Source organism: Macaca mulatta, chromosome 17 (genome assembly GCF_049350105.2).
Source record: "Macaca mulatta isolate MMU2019108-1 chromosome 17, T2T-MMU8v2.0, whole genome shotgun sequence".
NCBI classification, from domain to species: Eukaryota; Metazoa; Chordata; class Mammalia; order Primates; family Cercopithecidae; genus Macaca; species Macaca mulatta.
In genome coordinates, this window is record NC_133422.1 from 95276515 (window position 1) to 95294704 (window position 18190).

Here is an 18190-nt window from a genome sequence, read left to right on the forward strand (position 1 = left end):
GAGAACCATCGTCTTTTGAGGATGTACCTCAGTGCTTCTCAAACTTTAATGTGCATGTGAATCAACCCAGGATCTTGTTGAAAAGTGCAGATTCTGGTTCAGCTAGCCAGGAGTAGGGTCTGAGATTCTGCAGGTGGACAGAGGGTGCTAAGTAAGGATTTTCTTGTGTATGGACACACTCAGGGTGCTGTCACTGTGAAGACAGCTCCACAGCAAAGCAAGGGTCTCATAGAGATAAAACTCACAAAGTGTTTCAAGGAAACGGACTGGTCAGTCTAGGCAGGTCCCGGGCTTGTCACATTTAGGGGTGGTCAGTTACTCAGGATCCCTTGGCAAGCCAACTGCTCTGGTGGCTTTTAGGAAGTGGGTTGACTCACCAAATCTGTTTGGTTGCGTCCAAATGGTACTATTGAGTGATTCACTGCAAAGGGTTCAGCTCTGTTCATTCTGGCCCCTTTACTCTGCCTTTTTACAAACTCCCACATCCTCTAGGCTTCGGGTCATGCAGTCAGCAAATCACTATGCACCTGTGTTAGTCTGTTCTTGCATTGCTATAAAGAACTACCTGAGACTTGGTAATTTATAAAGAAAAGAGGTTTAATTGACTCACAGTTCCACAGGCTGTACAGGAAGCATGACTGGGGAAGTTTCCTGAAGCAAGCCTCAGGAAACTTACGACATGGCAGAAGGTGAAAAGGAAAGAGTCACATCTTAAATTCTTAAATGGCCACAGACGGAGAGAGAGTAAAGGAGGAGGTGCCACACAGTTTTAAACAGCCAGATACTGTGAGAACTCACTCACTATCACGAGAACAGCCAGGGGGAAATCCGTCCCCATGATTCAATCACCTCCCACCAGGCCCCTCCTCCAACACCAGGGATTACTATTCGGCATGAGATTTGGGTGGGGTCATAGACCCAAATCATATCAGCACCTGTTCAAAGCTCAGCAAACGTTTTCTTTATCAACTCCAAGGATTTAAACCAGCAAATTGTCTTTAACCAGAATTAACCAGTTTGGCATTTGTACTGCCTAAATCAGAGCAGGTAATTGCTGATCTCTGTTTTCTAGACCTGGGTGTAATGTCTAATTTACATTCCTATTTAAATACATTGCCACTTAATATTATGTAAATGAGGTCAACCTCCTCTGGGTGTTACCTCTCCTGCATGTCTCCAGCATTGCAAGTACCACTCAATAGAGGGGAAGATATTCCCTGCGTCTCTTGAAACTCTAGTTATAATGTGAAATAAACAACCGAAAGGAGGTGCTATATGAGAAGCTTGAAGTCCAACTGAATAACACCGTAAAATCTGCTGAAGTATTACCAAATTATTCCAGTAAACCATTCAATAATCATCTTTGGGCCTAAATAGCCTGCAGACTAAATCCAACCTGGTTGTCTGCGGCCTTCAAATAATGAGTTTTACATTTTTAAATACTTAATTTTAATTTTAAATTACATTTTAAACACTTTACATTTTGGAAACAAAAGAATCATAATAGTTCATGAGATTTAAGTTTCAGGGTCTGTATATAAAATTTGGTTTGTTGACACTGTCTGTGACTGCTTTCACAGGACAGCGGCAGCACTGAGTAACTGCCGCTGAGACCATATGGCCTGTAAAGCCTAAAATACTTAACTTCTTCCCTTTTACGGAAAGTTTGCCCACCCTGCAAACTGTGTTTCTTGCTCTTGCGTCTGTTTCAACACCTTCCTCTCCTTTCTGTAACTGTCTCCCTACTGAACCCAGTTTCACGAGCACAGACCTTAATGCTTTGTGTGTATGTTTCAAGGACCTCATGCCATGAGGTTTACTTTCTGATCATTTCCCTTTGCAAATCAGTATGAACTTAATAAGAAGACTTTCAAGTTTCAACATAGGATTATTAGGCTAATTCAGAAAATGTGTGTGCAAAAGACAGCAAATAGTGTATATTTTGCAAACCATTGGATTCCTTACTTCCACTTCTAAACCTGGCTCTAAAAAGTTGTTAAATTTGAAAACAGCAGGATTATTCTTCCTGTGTGATTATTTTACTTGTTACAACAGGTCTCACTGCAGAACAATTTAAACCCATGACAAATTAACGAGCAGAGAAAACCAACCTCACGAAGCTAAGTTCACTCACATTAAATTCAATCCCAGTATTTCTAGAATTAATGTTTTAAAGATGATGCGGGTTGCTGTCAGGTTTTTGTGAATAAGACATTGACCTTTTCTCCACAAAAGATACGCAGTATCTTTTTTAAAAAGTATATGAAATTTTCCAAGAAATTGAAGTTGAGATGGTTTATGCTATTCTTGCCATCTTCTGTAATTTCAGGAACAAGCAAAGACCGGAACAAAGCACTATGAGATTATTTCCTCAGCTTTGTTGAATAAATCCCTCATCATGAATAGGAGAATAACTAAGAATTCTCAGAAGTAATCTGACCAGCCAAGTATACTATCCACCATGCTCAAAGCTAATGACATTGAAAGAGCTGTAGGCAGGCCACAGCCATCTCTAACCCTATCACCTTGCTGCCAATCAAGTCATTGGGCCCTGCTATCCAAACAGTAACTTTTAAAAGGAAATAATGCTAATCTAGTGTCTAGAAATGTAAACATTACACAATGAAACGTAGCTTGGTTCCCTTTGAGTGGTCAATGTAGGGAATGAATGCATATTGAGTGGGCCTCATATGCCAGGCACTTCATGATGCTTCTTGTGTCATCCTTTGAAGAATAGTATGAACCAGATATTATTATCCCCATTCTATCTGTGAAATGGCTCTGAGAGGTAAAATAACTCACTCAAAGGTACACTGCCAGTAAATGAGAGTGCAACGGCTTGAACTCACACGCAGCTGAGCCAAAAACCCATGCTCTTAACATGAGGTTTAAATGGGGAAGCTGGGTAATATACCTTGAAATGTATATTATCAGGACTCATCATTTATGTTTGAACCTCTTTGTTAAAATTATTAGTTCCAGTAAATAATCCTATGTATGTAGTTCTTTCAATGAAGCTCTTTCACACACATGATCCATTTGATCCTTATTCTTGCATGAAATAGTAAAGACCAGGGAGAATTTCTTCTGCTTTGATAGGCACGTGGCCTGTCTGAGCCCAGTCAAAGACCACCAGGTGCAAAACTGTAGTCGGATGAAGTCAGATTTATTGGCTCGTTGCAAGGAGAGAAGACTGAGGCCAGAGGAATCCTGGGATGCCTCAGCAAAGGTAAAGTTTGAAGACTTAGGAGAGGGGTGGCGTGTAGGTGAAATTTAAAGGAAAGAGTATTTTGACAAGTTCAAGGCAGACAGGGCTGTGAGTACAGGTCAGCATCAGGTCTGGGGGTCTATGTCCTTGGAGACTACAGAGTTAATATAGATGCAGACTGGCACACCCAGAAACCCTTTAAGGGAAGCTCTGCACCCAGGTTGGAAATAGAGGCTGCTTGTTTGTTTCAAGGAGACTTGTATCCCCCAGACAAGTTCAGATGCTTCACTCCTGATTATTTCAAACAGCAAAGCTTCTGAGAGTCAATGCTTTTCCAGAAGGAGGCCTCTCAGTAAGAAAGCAGCAAGCACCCAAAGACGGGGGTTGTTTGACCTGATATGACATCAGTGTGTCCTTGGAGGACATGCTTCCTGCTCCCTCAGCTGCCGTCTTTATCTGTACTATCTCAGCCTGATGGATGGCAGGGGGCAGAAGTTTACTTTTTCAGTCTGAGATACTTTTTTAACTTATCAGGCCATATCAGGACTAGAAACCTTCAAAATATTTATTTCCATGCAGGTGTTGGCATTTCAAACATTACGACATTTTACAACAGATTTTGATGAGGATTTGCATAAGCATGCAAAGCAACTCACCTTTCTAACTTCTTCCAGTGGACTTCTCTATAAGAGTTGTTTTTTTAAAAAAAGAGTTAAGCATCTAAATATTTTTGAAGGCTCCTGGGTTAGTCCATTCTTATTTCATAGAGGAGAAATTAACCAAAGCAAGGACAACTACCGATAGTGACAGGAGGCAGCCAAATGCCTAGGCAGATAGGGCAGGTCCCCAGTGAAACCCCACCTTCAAGCCAAAAACAGCCTGAAAACTGAAAGACTGGATTGCTGGTCCCAGATGAAGTCTGCAACCCAGAGTGAGAACTTCTGTTCCTGTTTGCCCACCCTTTCCCAATTGATTCTTTCTGAATTATGTCTTTTAACCAACCAAATGTTGCCTTTTCCAATACTACCTACAGCCTGCCCCTTCCCCATTCTGAGCCCATAAAAAGCCCCAGACTCAGCCATATTAGGGGAACTTTCCCACCTTTGGGTAGGGGGACCACCCCGGTGTCCCCACTCCATGAAAGTTGTTTCATCATTCAATAACACTGCCTTCCTCACGCCTTGATTGTCAGTGCATCCTCATTCTTCTTGGGTGTAAGACAAGAACTGGGGAACCAGTGCGTAAGCCTGACTGGGCCCTGGCAGGCTGAGTGGGCAGGCTGCCTCCTGCAGCAGGTAGTGTGATTGAGTGAGGCCTGGGTGGGATGTTGCATCTTGCAAAATGACTGAGAAGAAAATCCTGTGTCACTACCATTATTTTAATCAGAAGCAACTGAGGCATGGAGCACTTAACAGATTCATCCCAGGTTCCAGGTAACTAACGGAAGGATTGGAGTTGTTTGTATCTAATTGGTTTGCTGGAACTTAAAAATAAAAGATACATGCCAGTGAAGTTAACCCTAGCACAGCTCTCACACACCTGTTCCTATGCTTTTTCTACCCTGTCACCTTGTTTGCAAGGTCTGCAGTTTCCTAGGCCAGTACTGTGAAAGTTATCATCTGTATGCTTTGTCAGAAAATTATAGAAATGAGCAGTTTTGATATTCTTCAAGACAAATCTCAAGTCTAGCCATCATAATTAATGCTATCAAAATTTAACTGCTGAGACATAATTGTTTTAAAAAGGTGGATAAAAGTATAATTTAAATCAAGAGAGAGAACATTTTCTCAAACACTTATCACAAGTGGGAAGAAGAAAACTTTATTGGTCTTTGGGAAGTGCTACATATTTAAAAATAAATGATTAGAAATGTAGGACACTCAGGCAGTTTTGATAAACAATGTGACTGATTAAAAGTACTTGAACTAGTCAGAAAATAAGTGATTGCCCAGGTGTGGTGATTCATGCCTATAATCCCAGTACTTTGGGAGGCTGAAGCAGGAGTTCAAGACCAGCCTGGACAACATAGGGAGAACTTGTCTCTACTAAAAAAAAAAAAAATTAGCCCAGCATGGGGGCACATGCCTGTGGTCCCAGCTACTCAGGAGGCTGAGACAAGAAGAATGCTTGAGCCCAGGAGGTTGAGGCTGCAGTGGGCTGAGATCGCACTACCGCACTCCAGCCTGAGTGACAGAACGAGATCCTGTCTACCCCACCCCACCAAAAAAAAAAATCAATGTATAAATCTGAAATTATTTCTGGGTCATTTAATTATAGGATAGAAACAAGAAAAGTGAAGGGTTTTTCCCTCCTTCCGTTATTTATCAAATATTTTGATATACCAAGCTCCAGTCCAGGACTTTCTATGTCTTTTCTCATGTAAACCTCTCAATAATTCTGTGAAAAAGGTAGTTATATTCCCCATTTCACAGACAAGGAAGCCAAGGTGCTGAAAATTCAGTGACTTGCTCTATTAGTTCCCTAGGGCTGTCATGACAAGGCCCCACAGACTGGGTGGTTTCAAATGACAGAAATGCATTCTCTTGCAGTTCTGGAGGCTGGACATCTGAGATCAAGGTATTGGCAGGGGCCACGCTACCCTAGAAGCCTCTAAGGGAGAATTCTTCCTTGTCTCTTCCAGTTTTGGGTGGCCCCTGGTATTCCTTGGCTTGTAGAAGCATCACTCTAATCTCTGCCTCTGGTGTCATCAACCCAGAATGTGGTAGGATATGAGTCAGGATGGACTTTGGCTTTGAAAAGCTATACCCTGTTTTAAAGAGACTGCTTAGGGAGGGAGGCTCACTAGTCCAAAAGATAGGCACTTGCGTGGAAATGTGTGACACTAAAGGTGGAAGCCAACAGGAAGAGGATGAAGAGAGAAATGGAGATCTGTGATGTGATTGCGGGAGGTCAGTACTGCCTGCATGGTTGAGTGGGGGAAATGAGTGATGTATCTCAAAATACAAATCCCCGGCCGGGCGCAGTGGCTCACGCCTGGAATCCTAGCACTTTGGGAGGCCAAGGCGGGTGGATCACAAGGTCAGGAGATCGAGACCATCCTGGTTAACGCGGTGAAACCCGGTCTCTACTAAAAATACAAAAAAAGTAGCCGGGCGTGGTGGCGGGCGCCTGTGGTCCCAGCTACTTGGGAGGCTGAGGCAGGAGAATGGCGTGAATCCGGGAGGCAGAGCTTGCAGTGAGCCGAGATTGCGCCACAGCACTCCAGAATGGGCAACAGAGCGAGACTCTGTCTCAAAAAAAAAAAAAAAAAAAAAAAAAAAGAATACAAATCCCCAAATTGGCACCAATGCAACATAAAGTGCCTAGAGGGATGCTCCAGTGATGTCAACACCTGCTGGGTGTCGTCTTTGGCAGTTCCTCTGTTAAGACTCTGGCTTGCCATGCTGGTGTTTTAATTCCCCCAGAATAATCTAGAAGAGGAAGGTAGATGCTATGTAGGTCTATGGGGGAAATTGGGTTTCTGAGATGCCATCACAAAATTTCCCATTCCATGTGCTCTTTTTACAATGTGATGTGAACATGCCTCCCATGGAGAAGTGAGGTCTGTGTTCCCTCCCCTGGAATCTGAATGGACCTGTGATGATGGCAGGAGATACTTTGTGACTGCCAAAGCTAGATCAGAAAAGGTGACATAGCTTCTGTTTGACTCTTTTGGAACTCAGCCACCATGCTGTGAGGAAGCCTAAGCAGCCACATGGAGAGGCCACGTGTTGGCATTCCGGGTCTTAGCCCCAGATGAGCTGACAGCCAGTAGCACAAACTGCCAGACATGAATGACCAAGACCACAGATGATTCCAGACCCCAGTTTTTGTGCCACCCCAGCTCACATGGCATGGAGCAAGAGAGGAGCTATTGGGGATGAATCCAGCCCAACTTGCAGACACATGAGTGTATTAATCAGGATAACAATGGTTGACCAAATATCTGGGCACCCCATGACCTACGTACTCAAGTTGACATATAAAATGAACCATCACAGGCCAGGTGAGGTGGCTCATACCTGTACTCCCAGCACTTTGGGAGGCCGAAGTGGGTGAATCACCTGAGGTCAGGAGTTCAAGACCAGCCTGGCCAACGTGGCAAAACCCCACCTGTACTAAAAATACAAAAATTAGCCAGGCATGGTGGCATGCTTCTGTTATTCCAGCTACTTGGGAGACTGAGGCAGGAGAATCACTTGAACCTGGGAGGCAGAAGTTGCAGTGAGCCGAGATTGTGCCACTGCATTCTAGCCTGAGCCAAAAAGTGAGACTCTATCTGAAAAAACAAAACAAAACAAAACCATCACAGTAAGGAAATTAAACTGTCATTTTAGGCCACTAAGTTTTGGAGTAATAACAACTGGAATAAACTCTTTTTTTTTTTTTTTTTTTTTTTTTTTTTAGACGGAGTCTCACTCTGTGGTCCAGGCTAGAATGGAGTGGCACAGTCTCAGCTCACTGCAACCTCTGCCTCCCGGGTTCAAGTGATTCTTCTGCCTCAGCCTCCCAAGTAGCTGGGATTACAGGCTTGAGCCACCATGACTGGCTACTTTTTTTTTTTTTTTTTTTGAGACAGAGTCTCGCTCTGTCCCCCAGGCTGGAGTGCAGTGGTGCGATCTTGACTCACTGTAAGTTCTCCCGGGTTCACGCCATTCTCCTGCCTCACAGCCTCCTGAGTAGCTGGGACTACAGGCGCTTGCCACTGCGCCCGGCTAATTTTTTGTATTTTTAGTAGAGACGGGGTTTCACTATGTTGGCCAGGCTGATCTCAAACTCCTGACCTCAGGTGATCCACTTGCCTCAGCCTCCCAAAGTGCTGGGATTACAGGTGTGAGCCACTGCACAAACTATTTCTAATCCACAACTGGAAGTGTGTTGGTAAAGTGAAAATAACAGCAACTGCGGGAGAAAGTGGCTGTACAGCCAATTTCTGAAAGCCAAAGCAGAAATGGCTGTGCGGGTGCAATTAGACTTGAATCAAAAGCTTCAGGAAGGCATGTTTCCAGAAGCTAAGTAAATATCTCAAGAGGATAGGTAGGCACTCAGCTCTCAAAAATGCAATTTCGATTGTGATTCAAGGGAGGGAAAAGACGGGCAGGCACCTAAAGTAATAAAATCAGGAAGTTTGCCATTAAACAAAGATATTTAAAAGATTTACTCAAAAGACAAAAATATGACTTGCCCCAGGACAATATGAAAGGGACCATTTGCAAGAATGGTGTCAGGAAAAATAAGCAGAGATCCGTCCGTTCTTCCTTTTTTCTTCCCTCCTTTCCCTTCCTTTTTCTTTTAGTTATTGCAAATCCCAGATCTATCATTTTACCTTTACAGATTTAGTATGTATTTCTATCTTAAAAAATACACATATTCTATGTAATAATAGCATTATCATGACAAATTTAATATTTATGGTCTCAGAAATGTCATTTTGCAGTTTTTTTTTTGTTTTGTTTTTCTTAACATTAGGAATCAAAAAAGGCAAATTTTGGTTAGATTCAGGTGGAACTGCCTTTTTTGTTTTTTTTTTTTTTGGCAAGGATACTTCCTGGGAGGCACAATGTACTTTATGCAGCACCACAGTGGGAAACACGTATCTGGGTGTCCCACTCTTAATGATTGTGAAATTGGTCAGTGGGGCCAGGCACAGTGGCTCCTGCCTGTAATCCCAGCACTTTGGGAGGCCGAGGTGGTCAGATCACTTGAGGTCAGGAGTTCGAGATCAGCCTGGCCAACATGGTGAAACCCTGTCTCTACTAAAAATACAAAAATTAGCTGGGGATGGTGGTGCGTGCCTGTAATCCCAGCTATTTAGGAGGCTGAGGCAGGAGAATCGCTTGAACCCAGGAGGCAGAGGTTGCAGTGAGCAGAGATTGCGTCATTGCACTCCAGCCTGGGAGACAGAGCAAGGTCCGTCTCAAAAGAAAAAAGAAGAAATTGGTCAGTGGGTTCAGCTGGTGACAGCCTGGTCCTTCCAGCGCGGTTTCCCATCAACCTTTCATCTAATGATTTTATTTATTGCTGATCTCTGCTTGAATCAATTGGTTCACTGGGGACGAGAAAAAAAAAGGATGATTTCCTAATTCCCATTTTTTCAACATGTATTAGCTATAATTAGTCTGCAAGGAAGAGTCTCCCTCATCAGCTATGGCTATTTGCTAATCACGTAATCACGATAGGCCTGCAGAATCCAGTTTTCCAAAGGGCATCAGACTGGTCCACTTAGGAAAGGTTTAGGGACAAGATGAGAAATATAGACCTTGTAGGAGTCCAAGAATGAAAACATTAGATTGCAATAATTAGGTGCAATAAATATTCTTTTTAAAAACACAAATTAGATTGCGAGGTAGGTACCGTATACCCAGCTCCTACTATACTCCAGATTAGTGCTAACCATTGGAAATATCAAATGAGCTCCAAAGCAAGCCATAGATATAATTTTAAATTTGGTAGCCACGTTAAAAAGTTAAAAAAAGGGGAAAATAATTTTATGTTTTATTTAACCCAATATATCTAAATATATCAACATGTAATCAGTATAAATATTACTGAGATCTCACATTAATCTTTCATGCCAGGTCTTCAAAATCCAGCATGTATTTTACATTTATAGCACATTTTGATGTGGACTGGCCATGTTTGTAGTGGTCACTAGCCATATGTGGTGAGTGGCTACCTTACTGTACAGGACAGCTGTAGACATTTTATTATATTAACTTGAACTTTCACAACAACCTTGCAAATTAAACATTACCTGCTTTTTTTTTTTAATTTTTTTTTTTTTTTTTTTTTGAGACAGAGTCTTCCTCTGTCACCCAGGCTGGAGTGCAATGGCGCGATCTCGGCTCACCGCAACCTCCGCCTCCTGGGTTCAAGCAATTCTCCTGTCTCAACCTCTTGAGTAACTGGAACTACAGGTGCATGCCACCAGGCCCAGCTAATTTTTGTATTTTTACCATATTGGTCAGGCTGGTCTGGAACTTCTGACCTCAGGTGATCTACCCACTTTGGCCTCACAAAGTGCTGGGATTACAGGCATGAGCTACTGCACTGGCTTTTTTTTTTTTTTTTTTTTTTTTTTTTAATATGAAGAAGTTGAGAGTTGGAGAGGTGGAACTTCTTGTAATATGACCACTGAATGCTGCAACTGGGGCTTAGCCAACTGTATGAATGTGCAGAGGTGCCTACTTCTGTTCCCATCTGGACCTCTTAATATACAGGAGCCTTATTTCCTCTTTTGTAGGGCCAAACTCCACCTGATTTGGGGCCCTATCTCATTTCTTCTCAAGAATCTTCTCTCTCCAGTTTAAGGCCAGCTTCTCCCTCAGTGGCTTCTGTGCCGAATTTTATTTAGCACCTCTCATTCCCCCACCACCCACCTCCGGCCCGTGACTAGTTGATTGACTCCTTATCATTACTCTTAACTGTCCACATTTCTCCAGCTCCTCTGCCACTTGGCTGCACAGAGCCACCTTCATTTCGACGCTGACACCTGGGATGGTCTCTTGGCTTCTCTGCTCATGTCCTCTTAGCCTCTCTCCAATTCCCTTCCCACCAGCAGCCAAGTGACCTTGTCAAAACCTCACTAACTTGGATCATGTCACTGACCTGCTTTGGATTCTCCCCCAGTTTAAAGTAAGCACCACGTGGTCTGTGAACCCTGTATGAGCCGGCTCATCACCAAGGCCAGCCTTCTCAAGCACCCTCCCCGGCCTCCTCGGACTTCAGCTTTCCCACAGCACGGCCTGTGCAGATGCTGTTGCTTCTGTGTGGTCCAGGTTTTCTCAACCTTGGGACTACTGATGTTTTAGGCCAGGTGATTTTTGTGGGGGGTTGTCCTGTGCATATTCTATGTACAGCAGAAGCTTCTCTCTCCCTCATCACTTTCCAATCAGTTTTAACAATCAAAAATATCCCCAGGCCTTGCTGAATGCCTCCCTGCCCCAAAGGGCAAGAAATTCCCTGGTTGAGAACAGCCAGCCTGGAGTGACCTTCCCCTTCTCTGCCTATCAATCTCCATTCAGAAGCCACCTTCCCAGGGCGCCCTTTCCTGACTCTCCAGGTTAGAGCAGGCCTCCTTCCTTAGCTACTATTCATGCGACTCTTTGATCATTGTTTTCTCACTGGACTGTCCACTGGTGTCCTCTTCCACCCACTTTAGTATTTAGACAGCCTAAGAAAGTATCTGGTACATAGCACTTAGTATGCGTTGAGTGAATGGGGAATAAAGGTATCTAAGGCCAGATCTGTGTGCTCCCAACCGACCCCCTCTTTCAAAAGTCCAGCCTATCACTTATGGAGGGTCTACTGGGCTCTCTAAGTTATGGCTATGAGAGATCTTCTTATCCCCACTGTACAGATCGGAAACTGGGGCCTGAGCAATGCTCAATGCCTTACCTGTGATACCGCAGGGGGAGACACCAAGGTCCAAGTCTGGGTTTTCTCACCCCAAAGTCCAGGCAGGTTGGGTGTGAATATGGACATAGACGTCCAGTGTTTTGGTGGAGGCCTCAGTCTTCTGTTCCGATATTTTGTCAGTAATTTGAAATAAAATGTGAAGAATGGCCGGGCACAGTGGCTCATGCCTGTAATCCCAGCACGTTGTGAGACCAGGGCAGGCGGGTCACTTGAGCCCAGGAATGCAAGACCAGCCTGGGCAACGTGGCAAAACCCTGTCTCTACAAAAAATATAAAAATTATCCAGGCATGGTGGTACATGCCTGTAGTCCCAGCTACTCAGGAGGCTGAGGTGGGAGAATCACTTGAACCCGGGAGGCAGAGGTTGCAGTGAGCCAAGATCGCACCACTGCACTCCAGCCTGGGTGACAGAGTGAGACCCTGTTTCAAAAAAAAAAAAAAAAGAGAGAGAGAAAGAACATCTGTAAGTAATGTGACAGACAGGATGAGACCCTCAAGGGGCCCTGTCAAGGCCTGTAGGCTATGCCTGACAGGATGAACTTGGGAGAGAAACAAATGTAAGCCTGCGTTTAAATTTTTAAAAATCCAAACAAGAACAGGGAAGAAGTGCTGCATTTTCACATGTGCTACATATGTTAAACCACCCAACAAACCAACACCCAGCTCCAAGCCTCTTTCCAGGTTTGCTGATGTTTGCTATCGAGGAAGAGAAGGATAATGAAGTTTCTCAAACTTCTGACTTCCCCATGTTTGTTTTGACACCTGCCTCCCAACTGTCACTAGTGATAAAAACATTGAAAGAGTAAAAGACTCCAAGTAAGAGAAGAACTGCGAGGCGGCCTTCCACTTCAGTCTCATTGGAAAGGAAAGCCAAGAAACAAAGAGGGTGGCTGCCTTAAGATGGAAAAAGAAAAGAGAGCCAGTGTGGTATGCTTCCAAAATCTGCACAGATCAAAGACTTCCTGAAATATCAATCAAATCAATCACTGTGTTCTCTGGAAAGAAAACAGCTACGATGGAAATGCTGGAAGCTGAAGCAGTGAAAGCTAAGGGAATTTGTAGGTAGGCAGGGGTCCAGGTTTGCATAACTTGATTTGGCACTAGTTTTAGAATCGGTAGGAAAAAAAAGAGGATCCTGAAGGGGCTTTTGTAAGAAACATCATTTTTTGATTACTCTCAATAGACTAGTACTGTTTCAAAAAAAGAAGTTTGCTTTAAAAAAAATCAACAAAGCATATAGTGCATCTATCGTAAGACAAGTGAAGCACTATAGGAACATAAATAAGAGGAAGATGGTCTTCGCCACTGAAGAGAGCTATAAATTATTACTGTTGTTTTGGGACCATTTAAGAAATATTTGAAGGCCAGGTGTGGTGGCTCACGCCTGTAATCCCAGCACTTTGGGAAGACGAGGTGGATGGATCACTTGAGGTCATGAGTTCCAGACCAGCCTGGCCAATGTGGTGAAACCCCATGTCTACTAAAAATACAAAAATTAGCCAGGCGTGTTGGTGCACGCCTGTAATCCCAGCTACTCAGGAAGCTGAGGCAGGAGAATCGCTTGAACCTGGGAGGCAGAGGCTGCAGTGAGCTGAGATGGTGCCACTGCAGCCTGGGAGACAGAGTAAGACTCCATCTCAAAAAAAAAAAAAGAAAAAAAAAGAAATATTTTACACACAGCACTTTATTTCTTGATCTATTTCAACCACCAGAAGTTACAATTACTAACTTAAACACTACACAGATCTGCCCCCAAAAAGTGAGTCCAGAGAATCAAATTCCTCTCAGTGTGGATCTATTCATCTGTTCTCTGAACTTGGAAAACACTGTAGTGCAATTCTATGAAATGGTCCCCACGTCAAATAGAAGCCACATAAAAGATGATATGGTCACTTTGATTTCATTTTAAGGTAAAGGAGGATATAAAGTTCACTACTTGAAAATCATCGATTAAGAAAGCAATTTGACATTTTCATGCTAGTTTGTGTAATAATTTTACTGCATAAGGAATTACAGAGATTGCATAAATCATTAGGTCAACAGCATACAGAGAAGAACAAAACAAAACATTGTTTGGATCAAATAACAGCAGGAACAACTCCATTCTTAAAAATACCACAAATTCCCCGAATGTGGCTCCATTTGAGAGAAAATTTTGCATTTTCTGGATAATGTCTGCAGTTTCATTAAGCAAAATGGAAAACGGCTTTTCAGTTAAAAACACTAAAAAGCAACTTACACAGATGTGTTGCCCTCTTCACCTTGGATGTAACAAAAATAAAGATGTGAGGCTGCCTGCTTTTGCCTAAAGCATGGCCTGAACTTTCAACTGATAGTAATTGTTTATGTAAAATATTACATTACATAACCTCCTATGTATTGAAATTGCACAAGTCAGAGCATCCAAAAACTACTGCAGAAGTCAATTTCTTCCTATGGGGAAAAGCATATAGATCTAGATATACTACATGTTACATTTTCCATTCCTCATTCCATTTGCCCTATTCAAAACATAAAAATACAAATAAATATTTCCTTACAAAGTTCACAGTATATTGTTTTAAAAAAAGAGATAAAAAAACAAGAATCCTAATTTGCTTTGTCATTAAATAAAAATGCTAATATATAGACACGTTCAATATTTATACAAATTGTAGGGGTCAGTCTATCCTTTCTTGGTCACAATTGAAGTTTAATAGTGCTAGTCCATACACGACAAGGCTCAGATCCCAAATGAAAGTTCAATTCTACTAAAAGTTGCTCAAGATAATTTTTTCTCTTTTTCTGTTTAATTAAAAAAGACAATTTTGGAATTTTAGAATTACATTTGAGTTGTCTGAAAAAATACAATTTCAATGAAAAATCGTATCAAGCATTCAAGAGTATATTGCTGGTGCTATAATCTTTTTGCATGTCTTTGTTTTCATAGAAAAAATCAATAAAATAACATGTCTAAGACTTTTAAATGGTTAAATGTAACCACATACTATTAATGATATGCCTCATGCACACACACACTCAAACTGAAAACATGAAGGAAAAAGGATCAGACGTCCTTCTTTTGCATTAGTTCTAGCTTTCTTCTTAGCAGACCATAGTTCTCCTTAGTTCCTGATGCCGTGGGGTCAAGCTGCAAGGAGATTTCATAGTGTTTCTTGGCCAAGTCTAGATGTCCCCAGCGATGATAAAGCACAGCTGAAATAGCAGGAGATAAATTTCACTGGGAACGCTTCTGAGTAACGTGCCGAATTCCTACCCTCTTGGACAAAGAAATATTACCGATCCTATGCAAACAGCTTTCAAAAGTCAATTGTATGAAACAATATTGTTTGTACTGAAAACTTTATTTATTGTAATCACACTCCCTGATGATTATCCATTTACTGCCAGTTACTCCTAGGGCTCTTCATAGCACTAGACAGGATACATCTGCCTGTAGGAACATTATTACATAAAGAAGTAAGAAGACTACATGCAATGTCTCAGTGCTGCCATGAAATTTCCAGGAAGCAAGGCTGGGTATGGAAGGTGGGGGTGACGGATGCCAGGCGCTGCCTAGAGCCTTGACTATGCAGAAGTTCAGCTGTTTATTTTAAATAGATATTTCCCCACACCATTTGGGGAAGTAAAAGCTTGTGTGGGGCCATTTGGAAATAAGGCCTCTAATATCAAAATGATAGTTACAATAAACCTAATCATTAGGATGATTAGCCTCTGATCATGACAGTGATTTTGTTAGTAAAACTAACTTTCTATATGGGCAGAAGAGCACCTGTGGATGCTTGTTGGCTTTTGTGAAGAGAAGCTTCAGAGTTGGTAGAGAACAGCTTTGGTCCAGAAACATTTCTCTGGGCATTCTAAACATCACCATGCTATGCTCTAAACATCTTAACCACGGAGACACAAAAGGGTGCAAGAAATGAATTCTAGGGAATAAATGATTATAAATGCATTTTAGCCAAGGCATAAGAGGATATAAGAAAGCAGAAGACCAGGCTGGAAGGGGAAGGTCTACTCTGTAAGAAGGAAGGAAAAGGAGGTAAGTTCAATGGCAAGCTTCCAAAGAACATACGATTCATTTACTAGGATAACCCTTCGTAACCATAGCCTCATTCTCTTGATCCGATCTCACCCTTCTCAGCTTAACACAAAGAAGGACAATCTGAGTTTCATCATGAGAAGGTGATAAACAGAGTGGGCAACTTTAGGGCCGTTCTGGTCATGCAATTAAGATTTGGAAGTGTGGCTATCACTTTGCTATCTTTAATGTAATAACAGAATCACACTGTAAAGCCAGGTTAGCTTTGAAAAAACTACTCTCCCAACATCAATTTTATAGACATGCACCCACTTCATTAAAGTAACAGAATTTCAACACGATTCAAATTGAACATTTTTCTTACCCAAATTACCATGGTAACTTGCAGCATTTGGATTTGCTTTAATTGCCTTGAGGAATAAAGCTTCAGATTCCTAAAAAAATGAGAAATATAAAAAGGAAGGTATTTATTGTACACGAACCAAAAGCAGTTCCCAGTTTTATCACCTATGGTTTTCAAACTTTTAACCACCTCCTTTTGTATCACTGCATTCCTCTAGAAACACTCAGAAGGCCCAGGGGGGCCACACTCTGCCAGAGAGAGGCTGACAAGGGGCAGCGGGAGGGAGCAGTGGCCGCAGAGAGGGGACGAACATGTTCGTGAGTGCCACCACCTGCCTCCCTGCAGTGCTTGGACTTCCGCAATGTTATGCAAGTCGCCCAGGTCAGGGTGCGTGATGAAGACAGGAGGCCCAGGGAACAGGAGAGGGCTGAGCCGTGGAGCACACCCATGCCAATGCCATTTCCAGAGCTCCCAGGGTAGGAGCTGAGGCCCATTTCCTCTCCCCCAAGAACCTACAACACTCTGGGCAGCCCAGAAAGCAGCCGCATCCATCTGGAAAGGATGAGCAGAAAAGAGGAAGGAATGGCCACCTGTCAACTATACTGTCACAGTACCGGACATGACCATGACCAAATGCCCCTGATGGGGGTGAACTGATTCTTGTACAACCTTGCATTTCTTCCAAGTCATCCTCACTTCCAGCCTGGCCACTAAAAGGCAGGGCAAAGTGTCTTCCTACCCTGATCACTGCTGAGAACTGCTGGCTGGATGGCCCCTTCTACCATAATGCTGATAAATAAAGATGCCTAACCTGTTTTTACTGACATGTGCCCCAGGGGTGCTGTTCACTCCATCCACCTTCACATTCCTTAAGGGCAGCATGTTTTAATCAGTATCACATGCTGGGCATGGTGACTCATGCCTGTAATTCCAACACTTTGGGAGGCCAAGGTAGGCAGATCACTTGAAGTCAGGAGTTCGAGACCAGCCTGGCCAACATGGTGAAAACCTGTCTCCACTAAAAATACAAAAATTAGCCAGGTGTGGTGGTGCGTGCCTGTAGTCCCAGCTACTCGGGAGGCTGAGGCAGGAGAATTGCTCCAACCCAAGAGGTGGAGGTTGCAGTGAGCTGAGACTGCACCACTGCACTCCAGCCTGGGCAAGAGAGCAAGACACTGCCTTAAAAAAAAAAAAATCGGTATCACACACTGAGCTTAACCAACCAAATGTGTTGGTGTGGGGATAGTTCTAGTGCCTTCTACCTGGGTCATACATGAATTTTTCCAGGTGGGCTTCCCACATCTGGGACTGTGCATTTTATAATGTGCAAGACCACCAGTTCCTTTGCCCTGTTACAGCCTGTGGTACCCCTGATAAATCGGCTGGGAAATGTGGGGGAACCACCTCCAAAACCATGACCTTTTGGACAGAGCTGGCAGAGAAATATGTATATTTTAAAAATGTCATCCAAGAGGGACTTAAGAAAGACACCAGGATAACATATGGGATGTCAGTTCAAAGTCAGTGTCTACATTCCAAGTTTCAAGGGCTGAAACTCCTTCCAAGAGGGTTAAGACTCTGGCCATATCAGGAAGGCTGCAGAAAGACAGTCAAATGGGTTGTGTAGCTTTGCAGGGGTTTCTGAGTTGCGGGGCTGTTTCTGATGATTTTCAAACATTTCCATTTAAAACCTAAAACTTGAGACACAGGAAGGTCAGGGAACCAAATCTACTCAAAAATGCTTCCCTACCTGTAAATGAAGTAGTGTTAACTGGAGAGAAATGGCTTAGGGACAAAAAGTGAGGAGTTTTCTAGTGTTGCTAAATTCATTTATTTATTCAGCTAAGTTCTCAGATGCCTGTGAGGACGAACATCATTCAGGACATTGAGGAGTCAGCAGTTTGGGGGACACAGTGGTGCTGAAGACAGGGAAGGACTCAGATCTGACAACTTGTTAGAGAGCTACTGCTCTCAGCAGGCCTGGGCCCAAACTCTGCAGGGTGAGGAGGAGGCTGGTGTGAAGGAACAGGGATGAGGAAGAACAGGCAGAGAGCACTGGGCCAGGGGGACAAGGGAGGAAAAATGAGTCAAGATTTCCAAGCCAGGGCAACAGAAACATGACAGCATGTGGACAAAAGAAGGGGTATCAGGAGGAAGGGCTGGTTTGAGAGGAGGTGCGGGT

At 43.1% G+C, this 18190-nt stretch overlaps 1 protein-coding gene across 6 annotated transcripts in view; it reads right to left on the minus strand.

Annotated features, from left to right (window-relative positions):
* Positions 1-13604: 13604 nt before the first annotated feature.
* TMTC4 (transmembrane O-mannosyltransferase targeting cadherins 4) overlaps positions 13605-18190 on the minus strand; it is a 70113-nt gene continuing 65527 nt past the window's right edge. For 5 of the 6 annotated variants that reach the window (XM_015121399.3, XM_015121395.3, XM_077973928.1 and 2 more), the window contains 2 exons: positions 16030-16099; positions 13605-14821 (listed from right to left, as the gene is read on the minus strand). In XM_015121399.3, the coding sequence (XP_014976885.2) occupies positions 14673-14821; positions 16030-16099 (219 nt within the window). In that variant the 3' untranslated portion in view covers positions 13605-14672. Of the gene's footprint in view, positions 15060-16029; positions 16100-18190 lie in introns of all 6 variants that reach the window. The other variant, XM_077973931.1, reaches the window with a different exon arrangement.